This window comes from Prionailurus viverrinus, chromosome C1 (genome assembly GCF_022837055.1).
Source record: "Prionailurus viverrinus isolate Anna chromosome C1, UM_Priviv_1.0, whole genome shotgun sequence".
Lineage (NCBI taxonomy): Eukaryota > Metazoa > Chordata > Mammalia > Carnivora > Felidae > Prionailurus > Prionailurus viverrinus.
In genome coordinates this window covers 120694936-120709312 of record NC_062568.1, presented here as the reverse complement: position 1 = coordinate 120709312, position 14377 = coordinate 120694936, and the positions used below count along the sequence as shown (strand labels likewise).

At 58.3% G+C, this 14377-nt stretch overlaps 1 protein-coding gene across 4 annotated transcripts; it reads left to right on the top strand.

Moving 5' to 3' along the window:
- The first annotated feature begins 1786 nt into the window (after nucleotides 1-1786).
- AMPD2 (adenosine monophosphate deaminase 2) lies at nucleotides 1787-13931 on the top strand. 4 transcript variants are annotated; one of them, XM_047868730.1, is made up of 18 exons: nucleotides 1787-2257; nucleotides 7243-7373; nucleotides 7609-7739; nucleotides 8290-8358; nucleotides 8457-8568; nucleotides 8818-9004; nucleotides 9240-9381; nucleotides 9497-9586; nucleotides 9843-9972; nucleotides 10130-10324; nucleotides 10412-10543; nucleotides 10750-10913; nucleotides 11180-11306; nucleotides 11398-11561; nucleotides 11820-11940; nucleotides 12234-12407; nucleotides 12645-12755; nucleotides 12904-13931. In XM_047868730.1, exons 1-18 carry the CDS (start codon nucleotides 2248-2250, stop codon nucleotides 13111-13113), a joined length of 2400 nt encoding a protein of 799 aa, XP_047724686.1. In that variant the 5' UTR covers nucleotides 1787-2247; the 3' UTR covers nucleotides 13114-13931. The 4 variants fall into 4 exon arrangements, 3 of the variants coding, with proteins under 3 accessions (XP_047724686.1, XP_047724687.1, XP_047724688.1); XM_047868731.1 differs by lacking the exon at nucleotides 1787-2257 and adding an exon at nucleotides 2934-3238; XR_007154392.1 differs by lacking the exons at nucleotides 1787-2257; nucleotides 11820-11940 and adding an exon at nucleotides 3016-3238 and having other exon boundaries at nucleotides 12904-12941.
- The last annotated feature ends 446 nt before the right edge of the window (nucleotides 13932-14377 follow it).

Genomic DNA, 14377 nt, shown 5'->3' with positions numbered 1-14377 from the left:
ACTTTTTGGTGTGTCTGTTTTCTATGCATATATGTCATATAATTAGGGCCATACTGTATGTACAGATTTTTACATTCATTTTTTTGAAACCAAGCTTTACATTGTAAACATTTCCACCTCATTAAGAAATTCTCCAAGAACAATTTTTAATTGTTGTATTTCATTGCATGCATATGACAAAATTTAAACATTTCCCTGTTGTTGGACCTTTATGTTTCCAGCCTTTCTATATGATAAACATTGCAGTGATGAACAAATTCGTGCATATTTTTCTGGCAGCTCTTTAGAAGAACAATTTCCTGAAAGTGGAATTACTAGGTTAAATAATAGGAACTTTTGAAAGACTCTTGATTATGTATTACCAAATGGCTTTCAGAAAGATTATGTTGATGTTCGTGTCCAGTAGTGTATGTGTGTCCCATCTCACTACACCTTTGCGTGTATTAGGATTTTTTCCCCTTAATCTTTGCTAAGTTGATGGGTAAACATCGTTATTTCCTTTGTTTTATTGGTTTGATTGCTTCTTTGTGAGGTGAACTCCCCCACCGCCATGTTTATGGAGGCCATAGTTTTTTGAGTTTGCCCAGGGTAAGGAGGAGCAGCAGGCAGAGATCAATAGATGTGGCACCAGATACACACAGATAGTAGGGTCCAGGGTCCAGAATCCAGCTTGGGGAGAGGTGGGGGAGGCAGAGTTTGGGAAGGAAATTGGCTGTAGGGGAGAACTGGGAGGAGCTGGACAAACAGCATTAATACAACTGGGTGTGGGGAACAAAGGGCTCCCACAGGTGGAGAAATAGGGAAAAGATTAATTACTGCTAATACACTTGATTATGTTTAGTGAAGTCTTAGCTCCCCCCTTCCCCCCCCCCCCCCCCCCGTTCCCTTTAGGTAGGATTCTGTGTTACTTGGGAGTGGGGGTGCTGGCTGGGTGGGGTGTCTGCAGTTCTCCAAACATCCCAACTCCACTTCTTTCTAGGCCACCAAGAGAATCATCACCATAAGAGGTTGTCAACAGGGAACCAAGGACAAGGACATATAGCAATGATAAGATGCAGACAATAACTGAGTAATAACTACAGGCCAGGCACTGCTCTAAGCACTTAATTTATATTAACTCATTTATCCTAACGACCACTATACAAAGCAGGGTCTCTTACAGTCATTTTCCAGAGGAAATAGGAGCACAGAGAGTCCAGTAACTTCCCCGTCAATCACAAAGTAGGTGGAAGAGTCTGGAATTGAACCCAGGCATTCTGGCTACAGAGCCTAAGCTTTTAACAAATAAATACATAAGTAAATGTAGGAAGGAGAGCCTGGATTGCAGGACACACCCTGTTTTATCTATGCCTGCCAGAAGAAAGCAGAGGACCCGGAATGAGAATGCCCAGGAATGACTTCTAAAAGTGAATGAATGGAGGTGCCTGGCTGGCTCAGTTGGTGGAGCTTGTGGCTCTTGATCTTGGGGTTGTGAGTTCGAGCCCTACCTTTGGTGTAGAGATTACTTAAAAATAAAATCTTAAAAAACAAAATGAATGAGTCCTGAGACAATACTAGTTATCTTTTATGGGCCATCGACTTTGTGCCAGGCATCGTGCAAAGGTGCTTAACGTTTCATGCTCAGAACAGCTCCCTTGAGTGCAATTACACCGCCCCATTTCACTGATGAGGAAGCTGACGCACAACGCTTGCCCAAGACCCGCCTGGCTAACTGCGGAGTGGCGGCTGCCCACGTGGCGAGGGGAAGAGGAACACGGCGGGGGCGGGGCCTGCCCGGAGGGGGCGGGGCCTCGGGCACAGCGGGGCCTGGGGCGGCTGAGACGCCCTGAGGCGCTGGCTAGGCTTCGGTGGGGTCGCACCTGTTGCGTGACTCCACCACAGTCCAGCTACGATAGTCCGATCCTGAACACCCAGAGAGTGTTGAGAGAAGCACAGACGAGTTCCGGGTCCTGCTCTCTGGGGAGCACGTGGCCTGCTCGCCTCCTGAGCAGACAGCTGGAAGTCGGGTCTCCCCGGGGTCTTCGAGGCTAGTTCAGCGGCCGAGGTCCGCCGAGGTCCGTCTCCCGCCTGCGGGCAATTTTGAAAGACTGCCTTACTTCTTCCGTCTCGGTGCCAGAGCCAGGGATCCTTGGAGCGACTTGGCCAGGGTCTGGGTTCAGCCCTCCTCCCCTCCCTTGCGACCCCAGCTTCCCGGTTGTGCGGACCCTGGCGGACAGTCTCCCACATACCCCTCCGGGTTCCGGCAGTATGGCCTCAGGTGAGTGTCTGTGCCTGTGTCGGGGGGAGGGTCTCTGGGACAGAGAAGTACATGGCCAGGGAGACAAGAGGGTGGGGGTCTCAGCACAGTCTGCAGACCTAGAGAAGGTGGCCGTCTCCTCCTGGGCGGGCCTGGGAAAGCAGAACCTGAGTGCGGAAAAGACAGAAAAGTCAGAAGTCGCTGGGTCTCTTTCCCAGACCCTCCAGAGACGCCCCTGCTTCCTGGCCTCTCTGCCTTCCTAGAAGGTAGCGCCTGCCGACCAGTGGAATTTTCCCAAGACAGGCTCCTCCCTACTGGGTTGGGATTCTCTGTTCTACCCCATCCTCCCAGAGCTGGGCTACCCCTGGGGCTGGGAGTCTGACGGAGAAGAGAAAAGGGGACTGTGTCCCAGAGGGGCTGGGTTTTCACGGAGCATGCCTGCTCTGAGAGAAGTGTGTTCTGAGCTTGGGGGAGCTGGCGCTGGATTCCTGTTTATTATGATTTTTTTCTCCCATGCTGGCTGGACCAGCTAGCGGGGACTTTGACTCCTTTGCCCCAGATCCCTGACAAGGGGCAAGGGCTCTGAAGGGGTCAGTGGAGTGCTAAGGGCTGGCCCTTCCCCATCTTGTTTGCTCACCTCCATCCCCCCAGGCCCAGCACCCATCAGTCGCGTCACTCCGGGGTCTGAGGAGGGAAGGGAAGGGATAAGAGGCGGGGATGGAGGTCCCCCTCCCCGAGGTTGCCTAGACAACATCAGAAATCGTGGCCAGGGCCTCTTCCGCCTGCGGGGCTTCTGCTTCCTGCATCAGTCACTCCCGCTGGGGGCGGGGCGGAGGAAGGGGTTGGATGTGGCAGAGCCAGGCCCAGCTGGTGCGGCTCAGACTCCCCCCGCCATCTCCGCGGCGCGAGCCATGGCATCCAACCCATCTGGCGCCGGCAGTCCCAAGGCCAAATATCCCTTTAAGAAGCTGGCCAGCCTGCAGGCCTCCTCTGCAGTACCAGGTGAGTGTGTGCTTCCTGGCCTCAGCCACTGGCTCTACCCCACCACCGCTGGCCCTGGCTACTGGTCCCATCAGAGGGGGTACCCCTTCTCCTGCACCCTCTCTGCGGTGGTGCCCCTTGTCCTCTATCCCAGGGACGGCTGGCTTGGGAGGTGGTGCAGAGAGGGCGGTGGGGTGGAAGATGACAGGTCTCTATGTTCTATGTTGGGGGTGCTGCCCTCTGTAATGAGGAGTGGGTGCGGGTGTGGGTGCAGCAAGAGGTGTGTTTGCACACGTGTCAGCATGTGGATGTGCTAAGACCGTTTGCATGTGGAGTGTGTGTGAATGGAGAGGGAGATGTGTGGGACTGATTGGTTTGTGGGCTGGCCACACTGCTGGCAGCTGTGGCTTTACCAGGCAGTCTCAGGCTGTCCTGTGGTTAGTGCCCCTTCCTACGACCCCAGGTCCGTATTCCCCTTCCTGGGGGGTCTGATGTTAGGGCACGCTTGTTGCTACCGGGCATCCCAGGGCTGGGGGCTCAACGGTATCTGTTATTTGCTGTTTGCTCTCTCCTGGTTTGTCTTGTGAGCTTCCTCATAAGTATGGGGTGTCCTCGGGCCAGGCCTGTTTGGGGGCTCAGGCGGGGGCCACTGCCTGCCTGTGTGTGCTCCTACACCCTTTGGTTTGGCTCCTATTCTGATAGACATCTCTGCACCATTTGGAGCAGGCAGCGTGGAGTAGCTGTGCCCATCTCCCTGAGGGCTAGACTGCCTGAGTCTGTGCTTGCTGAGGGATATCTACCTGCCGTCTGCTGTCCCCAGGCTTCCTGACTAAGGAAGGACCGCACCCATTTTGGTGACCTGGTCAAGCCAGTCTTTTCACCCCCTCCCCTCAGCAGCAGTCTGTACCTATAGCCTAATCATCCACCGCCTCTGTTTTCTTATGCCATTGAAGATCCTGACCTGAGGTCAGGAGTCCTGAGGGTCTGTGTTTTCTGTGTCCAGGTCTGGGCTATCTAGACAGTGTGTACCCTGGAGCTAGATCTGTACACCTTTGGGTGGTCACTTGGTGGGAGCATCTGATATCTATGGGTCAAAGCCTTGGACACCTCTCTGCCTACTAAGGCAGTCTTGGCAGTGAGCGAGGGGGCTCCAGGGCAGAGGGTAGATGAGGTGACAAGATCTTGGAGTTGATGGGAGCAGTCCCTTCTGGCTTTTGGTGGACTCCGCTTGTATATGTGTGTGTGTGTGTGTGTGTGTGTGTGTGTGTGTGTGTGTGTTGCAGTGGCACAGACTCAGGGGATGGGACTAGCAGACAGGCAGCTGGGTCTTCTAGGCCTGGCCTCAGGGAGTATATACCTCTAGTGAACCCCAGCAGCCCTGTGCAGGGGCCTGCAGCCTGGACGAATGGCTCTGGCTGCTGGAACCTGTCCTGGTGTCCCCTGCATTTCAGTGTAGATCTTAGGCCACCCTGATAAGAGAGGAAGTTGAGATTAGGACCTTGGATTCAGCTCTTGCTGACCTGATAGAGACCAGCCCCGGAGGTCTGTGGTCAGCCTCTCCTGCAGGGGGCTAGAATGGTGAGGAGCTGTGTAGGATCAAGGTTTTGGGGCAGGCAAGAACCTTGAGCTCTGTCTTACACCCTGTGTATGGAACAAGTGCCCATCTTTCTTTCCTCTTCCTGCTCTGCCCTCTTCCAAGTATGAGAGTGTGTGTCCCCCCCCCCCCCCCCCCCCGCACCCGTCTCCACCCCATCAAGTTCTGTCCTCTTTGCTGCCATTCACTGCTTGGTTGTTTTGGTCTGAGCTGGGCCTCTCACCCTCTCTAGTAGGTGAGAAAGTGAGAGGTGTTGGAGGGCCCCCGGAGTTCATAATCACAGATTATGGTGTTTTACAGAACACTTGCAGAAACGTATCTCTTTGAGCCTTATGGCAGTTTGTGGCTAGGCAGGGCAGGACTCACTTATCACCCCATTATTATAGGACCTGAGGCCTCTGGGAGGCAGAGACATGCTATAAGTGGGAACAGTCAGACTCAAGTTCTCCAAATTCTAGTCCCTTATCTCCCACGTTTCTCCTGGATGGTTTGTCCCCAGTGATAAGCTTGAAACGGGGGTTTAGGTCTGGGCAGTGGTGAACCAGCCCCCCTGGGCAGCAGAGAAACTCAGTAACTGGTCCCTACTTGGAGTGAGTCACTTCTCTTACTGCCACCCAACTTCTCTCCCTAGAAGAGGCTTTGTTTGTCTCAAGGAACCCCATAGTCAGGGGACCCAGGGGACTGTGGGGAGCAAAACAAGGCCTCTGGGCAGATGAAGCTGGCCTGGGGCTGTTGTGTTTGGAAATGAGGGCTGCTCACCCCTACCTCTCTCCCCTCCTACCCTTTGGCCAGCAGGGCCCTACCCACTCACTATCCCCAATGGTAGTGCATTTTAAGGAGGCTTGGCCTCTCCCAGCCAGACTGCCCAGCCCTTATCAGCCTACCCTGGTCCACCCCCTTGGGGGCTCCACTTTAGGCTGGGCCCTGGTACTGTAGAGGTTAAGGCCCTGTTCACTTCTCCAGTTCCTCTCATTTCCCAACTCTGATGCTCCTTTCCTTGATTTCTGGCTCCCCTGGCCTTCCCTAGCCCCTTGCTTGCTGTCATCCTAGGGTCTCCCCTGCATGTTGCTGCACTTGGTACAGCCCGTGCCGGCCCCTTGAGCTGTCCTGGGGGACTGGCTACAGCTCCACTCAGCAAACAAGCGGGCCAGGGGCACAGGGCTTTGGCTGGAGCTGCCTGAACTCTGCAGGTAGGACCCAGGCAGGCACCCGGGAGAGCAGGGGCTGGGTCCTGGATCTGGTGCAGGCACCTCCTCTTCCCTTTGTCCAGCCTTGGGACCCAACTCTGGGGGATCTTGAAGTGGGTCCACAGACTTTAAAGCATGCTACCTGGGTAGAGCCTCCAATCTGTCCCTGAGACGCGGTAGAGAGGGGAAAGGAGGCTGCTGGAAGGGAATATCCTTCAGAGCTGGCTGGGAAAGCCCAGTTGGGTGTGGAGAGCTTCCTGGTGGGGAGGGTGGGGCTGGTGAGCCCAAGGAGGGTCCTTCAGGGTTGGCTGGGAGCTCAGGCAGCCCCTGTAGACCAGCAGCTTCAAGGCCTTTAGTGGCAGCCTCCTGGTGGTACAGCTGAGGAGTTCTGTCCTCCATGTGGAGAGGCCCTGGCTTCTGACACTCCCTTCCCCAGGCCCTCCCTGGGGCCTCCGGCCCAGATCCTGGGGCCTCCGAGTGGCGCAGACTGTTTGTGGCAGCTCCCTTTGGAGGGGCAGCCAGCAGTGGGAGGGGCGGGCCGGGGCCAGGCCACATCTTGGCAGCCTTGGGGTCCTGGGGGAGAAGGCAGGCCACTGGGGAGGAGGTAGGGTTACTGCTGCCAACCAGGTCCTCTACTTCCTCTCCTCCTCTTCCCTTAGGGTCTGGTCTCCAGTTCAGAGCTAAGTGGCAGCTGTGACTTGCCTGTGCTGTGTAGGTCTGGGTTATCAGGTGCAGGCCCTGGTTTCTTGAGGAGGATTCCTGAGGCCAGGGGCAGGTCTGCTCCTGGCCTGGCCGGCCTGGAAGCTGTGGGCTGGGGATTGCTAGCGTGACCACCGGGTCCTTAATGAGCACTGTGTGTGTGTGTGTGTGTGTGTGTGTGTGTGTGTGTGTGTGTGTGTACGTGTGCCTGCCTGCACGGGGTCTCCTGCTTACTGAGGCAGCGGTTTCTAGTCCAGGATTTAGAGTCTTGTTCCTGGAGTGAGGGAATCCACTTGCTCTAGGGGCAGACTCAGGACCCCCACTCCTGAGCCTGGAATGCTTGAGGGGCCCTGTGCTAGATTGTGAGGGTGAGGTCATTTAGGAGCCACACGCAGGCCCATTCCTCAGTCTCTGAGGGGGGACTGCCCACTTTCCAAGCCCTGGCCTCTCTCTGGGGCAGACCTGGGGCCTGTGGGGACCCAGCGCTTCTAGTGCGCACAGGCCCTGCCCTCCACCCTTTGACCCTGACATCACTGTCTCCACAGAGGCTCGGGGTGGGCTGGGGGCCCCTCCGCTGCAGTCTGCCCGATCCCTGCCAGGCCCTGCCCCCTGCCTCAAGCACTTCCCACTCGACCTACGCACGTCTATGGATGGCAAATGCAAGGAGATCGCCGAGGTATCGCCTGGCACCTCACCCTGTGTCCCTCCACCGCTGTCCCCATGCCCTGTCTCTGCTCCCCACACCCCTCCATCTCAGCTGTCCCCTTACTTCACGCTTGGCTGTGCCCTGATCCCTAGCCTTTCCCAGGTACCTCCAGCTCCTGCTGCCCTTACCCCATCCCTAGACTCGGCAAGTGAGGGCCCGGCGGCTGAGGGCTAGGCCACACTGACCCTTCCTTCCCTCTCACCAGGAGCTGTTCAGCCGCTCCCTGGCTGAGAGCGAGCTCCGTAGTGCCCCGTACGAGTTCCCTGAGGAGAGCCCCATTGAGCAGCTGGAGGAGCGGAGGCAGCGCCTGGAGAGGCAGATCAGCCAGGATGTCAAGTAAGCCCCCAGCCCCAGCTATGGCAGCTATGGGTTGGACCAGGCACAGTCAGCTGCAGGGGTGGGGGGGTGGGGCACAGCCCGGCAGCCACTGTTGTAGGGGGCACAGCCAGGTAGCAGTAGGAGAGGGCACAGCCTGACAGCTGTAGGGTTGGGAGTAGGGGGCACAGGGTAATCTGCCCAGTGTCCCTCTGTCTCTACTGGGACACTTTCAGAGCCCTGTCTCTGTCCCTCTCCCATCCTGTCCCTCTCTCTGGGGCCCACTAGGGAGCAGCATAGAGCAGCGGTCTGAAGCACAGGCTTTGGAGTTAGGCTGTTGAATTCTGGTTCTGTCTGCTACCCACCAGAGTGGCCTAGAACATGCTGCTCAACTTCTGGGTGTACTTTCTCATATCTAATGCGGGCAAGCCAGCACCCACAGTGCAGGGTTCTACAGCCCCACGAGGCCACGAGGAACAACAATGTGCACGGCAGCCAGCACGGTTCGCGGACCTGGGAACAAGGGCCGTCTCTTGTCATCTGCCTGACCTCTTGCCCTTCTCACTTCTAGGCTGGAGCCAGATATCCTGCTTCGGGCCAAGCAAGATTTCCTGAAGACAGACAGTGAATCAGACTTCCAGTGAGGAGGGCAGAGGGGCACGGGGGATGTGGGGGTGTGGGGCTGGGGCCTGTCCCGCCGCTGGCTCCAGCCCCCTCCCTTCTACTCTCCCCCTGTAGGCTCTTCAAGGAGCAGAGCGAGGGGCAAGGTGACCGGGGCCTGCGGGACCGAGACGTGGTGCTAGAGCGGGAATTTCAGCGGGTCACCATCTCTGGCGAGGAGAAGTGTGGGGTCAGTGTGGTCAGGGCCTTGGGTCTCACTCCCCTCAATTCTACGGTGTTCCATTGGCCGGCTCCCCCAGCTTGGGAACTGGGTGGGCCTAGCGTGGGCATTTCTTGTTTCAAAAGCTGGAGGGGCAGAGGGTCTGGCTGTTAGCTAGTTGATGTGCTGTTTCTAGGGTCAAGGCCTTGGGGAAGAGGCGAGGGTGGGCCTGGTGTGGGTCTGAGACCAAGGAGAGTGACCCCATGTCCTTGTCTCCAGGTGCCATTCACAGACCTGCTGGATGCAGCCAAGAGTGTGGTGCGGGCACTTTTTATCCGGGAGAAGTACATGGCCCTGTCACTGCAGAGTTTTTGCCCTACCACCCGGCGGTATCTGCAGCAGCTGGCTGAGAAGCCTCTGGAGACACGGACCTATGAGCAGGGCCCTGACACCCCTGTGTCTGCTGGTGGGACCCCCATTCGTGCCCTACTCTAAGTGCCCTGGCGTCCCAGGCTCCCTGAGCCTGGTGCCTAGAAACCTCCACCCTGCCTGCTTCTTCCCACCCGGGCTCATTCCAGCCTCTCGGTACATGGTGGGTGGAGGCAGGGGCAGGAGCTCTCGCCCTCTCTGGAGCCCCTGGGCTGGGCAGTGGGTGGCCAGGAGGAGCCCTGGCCCTGACTCCACCCTCCCTACCCCTGTAGATGCCCCGGTGCACCCCCCTGCGCTGGAGCAGCACCCATATGAGCACTGTGAGCCGAGCACCATGCCTGGGGACCTGGGTTTGGGTCTGCGCATGGTGCAGGGCGTGGTGCACGTCTACACCCGCAGGGAAACTGATGATCAGTAAGCCGGTGTGGGGAGTGCTGGGGTGGGGGGAGCTGTATGGGGGCTGCATTGGCTTAGGGGGTTCCATGGGGCACGACGTGCTCTTCTCACCTAAGCTCTCACTATGTATCAGTTGCTCAGAGATGGAGCTGCCGTACCCTGACCTGCAGGAATTTGTGGCAGATGTCAATGTGCTCATGGCCCTGATTATCAATGGCCCCATGTGAGTCCCTGCCTGTCCCGGTCATTTGGCTCCCTTCCCAGCCTGGACTCTCCAGCCTCAGCCCTGCCCCAGTCACCTGCCACCATCTCTCACCCCTTCTCAGTTACTGAGTCCTAGACTTTCCCTCTGTCTTTTGCCCCCTGGGCAGTCTCAGTCCTGCACCCTCCCACCCCCTCCCTCTCTGCCTCCTTACCCAGGCCCTCCCCAGGTGCCTCTTTGTGTCCTAGAGTCCCTGCCGTGTTCTCTTCCTGCCCAGAAAGTCCTTCTGCTACCGTCGGCTACAGTACCTGAGCTCCAAGTTCCAGATGCACGTGCTGCTCAACGAGATGAAGGAGCTGGCCGCCCAGAAGAAGGTTCCACACCGAGACTTCTACAACATCCGCAAGGTGGGCCCCCACACCATGCCCGGTCCTGCACCCCTGCCTGGCCTCCCTTGCAGGGCCTGGACCCCCTGCCCAGCATTCCTTGTGCAGAGTCCTCTCCTAGCCCAAGCCCCAGGCTCTCTTGGCCTCCAGGGAACCCAGCAGCCCCGTTCCACCCCAGGTGGACACGCACATCCACGCCTCGTCCTGCATGAACCAGAAGCACCTGCTGCGCTTTATCAAACGGGCGATGAAGCGGCACCTGGAGGAGATCGTGCACGTGGAGCAGGGCCGCGAGCAGACGCTGCGGGAGGTCTTTGAGAGCATGAATCTCACTGCCTATGACCTGAGTGTGGACACGCTGGACATGCACGCGGTCTGTCCTGGTGGCACGGGGGCGGAGGGGCTGGGTCAGTATGTGAACCAGGGGCAGGGGTGACCTGGGCCTGCCTGTTTTCCCCAGGACAGAAACACCTTCCATCGCTTTGACAAGTTCAATGCCAAATACAACCCCATTGGGGAGTCTGTCCTCCGAGAGATCTTCATCAAAACCGACAACAGGGTCTCTGGAAAGTACTTTGCCCACATTATCAAGGTGAGGAGGAGTGGCTGCCAGGGCCCATGTGCAGGGGCAGCAGCCTTGAGCAGCCCTTCCCCAGACTGCGGGAGTCTGGTGTCGGGGAGGCAGGTGAGGAAGGTGGGTAAGAGGCATGAAGACGTGTGACGGAGCACACACGGTGGGTGCAGAGACAGGGACGGTGGGAGCCTGAGTGTGATGGTTGCCCCATGTGTGTCTCTCAGGAGGTGATGTCAGACCTGGAGGAGAGCAAATACCAGAACGCGGAGCTGCGACTCTCCATCTACGGGCGCTCAAGGGACGAGTGGGACAAGCTGGCCTGTTGGGCCGTGAAGCACAAAGTACACTCCCCCAACGTGCGCTGGCTCGTGCAAGTGCCCCGCCTCTTGTGAGTGGCCCTTGGAGTGGGAGGGAGCGTGGGGGCCAGAGTTCCAGGGGCCAGGGCCTACCTCCTGCCCGCCGGGGATGGCTGACCACCACCCCCCCTGCCCCGTCCCAGCCAAGCCCTCTGAGTAGAAGAGGAACTGCCCGGTTCCACTCATGGTCTGTCCAGCCTGGCCCACCCAGTGTGGTTCAGAAGTGCTTCTTTGATTTCGGGCCAAGCTCTGGTGCCTACTGACCTGCACGTCCTGTGTGCGTACGTCCCGCCTGTAGTGACGTGTACCGTACCAAGGGCCAGCTGGCCAACTTCCAAGAGATGCTGGAGAACATCTTCCTGCCACTGTTTGAGGCCACTGTGCACCCTGCCAGCCACCCCGAGCTGCACCTCTTCTTGGAGCACGTGAGGGGGCGGCACAGGGCGGGGTGTGGGGAGGGTGGCTGGCCTCAGGTGCGGCTGTAGCTCTGGGCCTGATCCTGGGGTCCTGTGCCAGGTGGACGGCTTTGACAGTGTGGATGATGAGTCTAAGCCCGAGAATCACGTCTTCAACCTGGAGAGCCCTCTCCCCGAGGCTTGGGTGGAGGAGGACAATCCACCCTATGCCTACTACCTGTACTACACCTTTGCCAACATGGCCATGCTGAACCACCTGCGCAGGTGTGTGCTCCACCAGGGTAGGGTCTCTACTCCCCCCACTGTCTCTCCCGCTGCCCTGGCCTGGGGCCACCAGAGCCCTGACCCTCCTCCTGCCCCAACTCCTGGACCCAGTGCATTCTTTCTGTGCCCTCAGGGCTCCATGGCTCAGCTCTCAGAGCCAAGAATCTGCCCCTGGCCCCTTGTCCCAGACCCACACGGTCACTGGGTGGGGGCTCAGGGGCCCAGGCTCGGGAGCTGACACTGTCTTCATGCCCCCAGGCAGAGGGGCTTCCACACATTTGTGCTGAGGCCGCACTGTGGGGAAGCCGGGCCCATCCACCACCTGGTGTCGGCCTTCATGCTGGCGGAGAACATCTCTCACGGGCTGCTTCTGCGTAAGGTCAGGGTGTGCACCTGCAGCCACCCCTCCCAATTGCTCACCTTCCTTTCAACCCTTTGGCCTCATCAGCAGCTTATCTTCCTTCCCACCAAACCCTCAGTTTGGACTCTGCCTCACCCCAGCCTCCACAGGGAGGCCCCAGCTTGGATTTTGGCCATAAATGACTCTTTGTACGTGAGGCTGAGCCCGGACTCCCCCATCTCCTCTTCTTGTGGCCTGTGCCCTCCAGAACCGGGTATCCTCCCCAGCCCTGAGGCCTTCTGACAGGTCCTCCCTCCCTGTTGCCTGCCCAGGCCCCAGTCCTGCAGTACCTGTATTACCTGGCCCAGATTGGCATCGCCATGTCCCCACTCAGCAATAACAGCCTCTTCCTCAGCTATCACCGGAACCCGCTACCTGAGTACCTGTCTCGTGGTCTCATGGTCTCGCTGTCCACTGACGATCCCCTGCAGTTCCACTTCACCAAGGTCAGAATCTGGAGGGCATCCAGGCCAGCCGTGGTTCTAGGCTGCAAAGGTCCCCCCATCCTTCCCCGCCCCCAACCTGGGCCTCAGGGCTGGTGCTGCCCCCTGCTGGTGGAGTGTGCAGCATGTCATGGCAAATTCCGGGGAGAGAGGGGCGCGGGTACAGGATGAGGGTAGGGGTGGGCAGGGACTGGGTGGCAGGCCCGGGTGCACCTGTCTGAGGGAAACTGTCCTGTGCAGGAGCCACTGATGGAGGAATATAGCATCGCTACCCAGGTGTGGAAGCTCAGCTCCTGCGACATGTGTGAGCTGGCACGCAACAGTGTGCTCATGAGCGGCTTCTCCCACAAGGTACCACAGCCACCCGCCCAGAACCTGGCAGACACCCTCTCCTCTCCTTCTCTGCATTTGGGGAGGTCCCAGGGGTGCTGGCCCTGGGATGGTTCAGGGCTGGGGCGTGGCCCCTGAAGGCCCTGCCTGATAACCGTGCCCACCGCAGGTGAAGAGCCACTGGCTGGGACCCAACTATACCAAGGAAGGCCCTGAGGGCAATGATATCCGCCGTACGAATGTGCCGGACATCCGTGTGGGCTACCGCTATGAGACCTTGTGCCAGGAGCTGGCGCTCATCACGCAGGCTGTCCAGAGTGAGACGCTGGAGACCATCCCGGAGGAGGCTGGTGTCACCACAAGCCCGGGGCCTCAGTGAGCTTGGCCCACACGGGGCCCCCTGCATCTCAGCACCTCGACCACGTTTCATTCTCAGACCCCTCCCACCCTGTTGTGTCTGCATGTGTCTGTTCTTCTTTGTTCTGTCCCGCATGTCTCCAGCCTGGATCTGTCCCTGTGCCACCTCTGTGAAAGTGGTGCCCAGAATCTGCTTTGCCCTTGTCTGGGCCCGAAGGCCCGGCTTTGCTGGCTGCCCTGCCAATGGCCCTGTCCCAGGACCCTCTGAAACCTGGCTGTCCTGTGGGCATCTAAGTGTCCACAGGGGCTAGGGATGGTTGAGGGGGCTGGCCCCTCTAGCCCTTGGGGTCCTGCCTGGGCAGATCTTGTCGTGTGTGTGTGTCCGGGGAGCAGTCAGGTGGGGCCCGTGCATACCTGCTGGGGGTCTGTGGAGCTCCAGCAGCTCTGTGGTGAGCACAGTTGGGCTGAACTCGGTCACAGCCCTCGCTGCCTGGACTCGGGCCTCGGAGGTGCTGGACCACCGCCTCCACCAAGTCACTGCCTAGCAGCCTTCTCCGTCCTTCCTCCGGTCTACATGCTCCTCTGGTGTCAGCTACCTGTGCTTCTGTGGGAGGGGGCAGCTGCCCTGTGTTGTATCTGGAGCCATTGCAGCTGGAGGGTCCTGAATCTGTCACCAGCCCTGGAGGTGGTATCCCCACTGTGATCCCCAGAGTTTTGACCACACCTGAATCCACTTGGTCCCCTGTGTTGTGTTCTGGACTGAGGTCTTTGCTGTGAAATGCAGTGTTTCATACAATCCCATCTTTCCTAGTGCATGAGAAATAAAGGTTATTTAAGTAACGAGGCGGGTGGGATGTCTATTGGGAGAGGGAGAGTCATGGTGGGGGTGGCTGAGGGTAGATCCAGGAGCATTGTGGGTAGAGGTACACAGCGAATCCTAAAGTGAGTGACTGGGCTTGGCCGATGTGTATTTGCGCACGTGGAAACTGATGAAGGAAGCTGGGTGGGAGGAGAGGTCCACCAGGGACCCATCTGCTGCCCCAGGCTCTCACCCAGCCTGCCCCCCCTGAAGTAGACACTTGACCCCAGGTCTAGGGCACACCCCTGTTGTACCACTTTGAGGGGGCCAGCATCCCCTTCCACCTCCTGCTTCCTCACTTCCAGCCTTTTGGGACAGCCGGGTACATGTGGGAACATGTTATTTCCAACCAGACCTGAGGCCAGTGGTTCTCGAACTTGGGACATCAGCTTGTTTAAAATGCCATGTCCAGGGACACCTGGGTGGC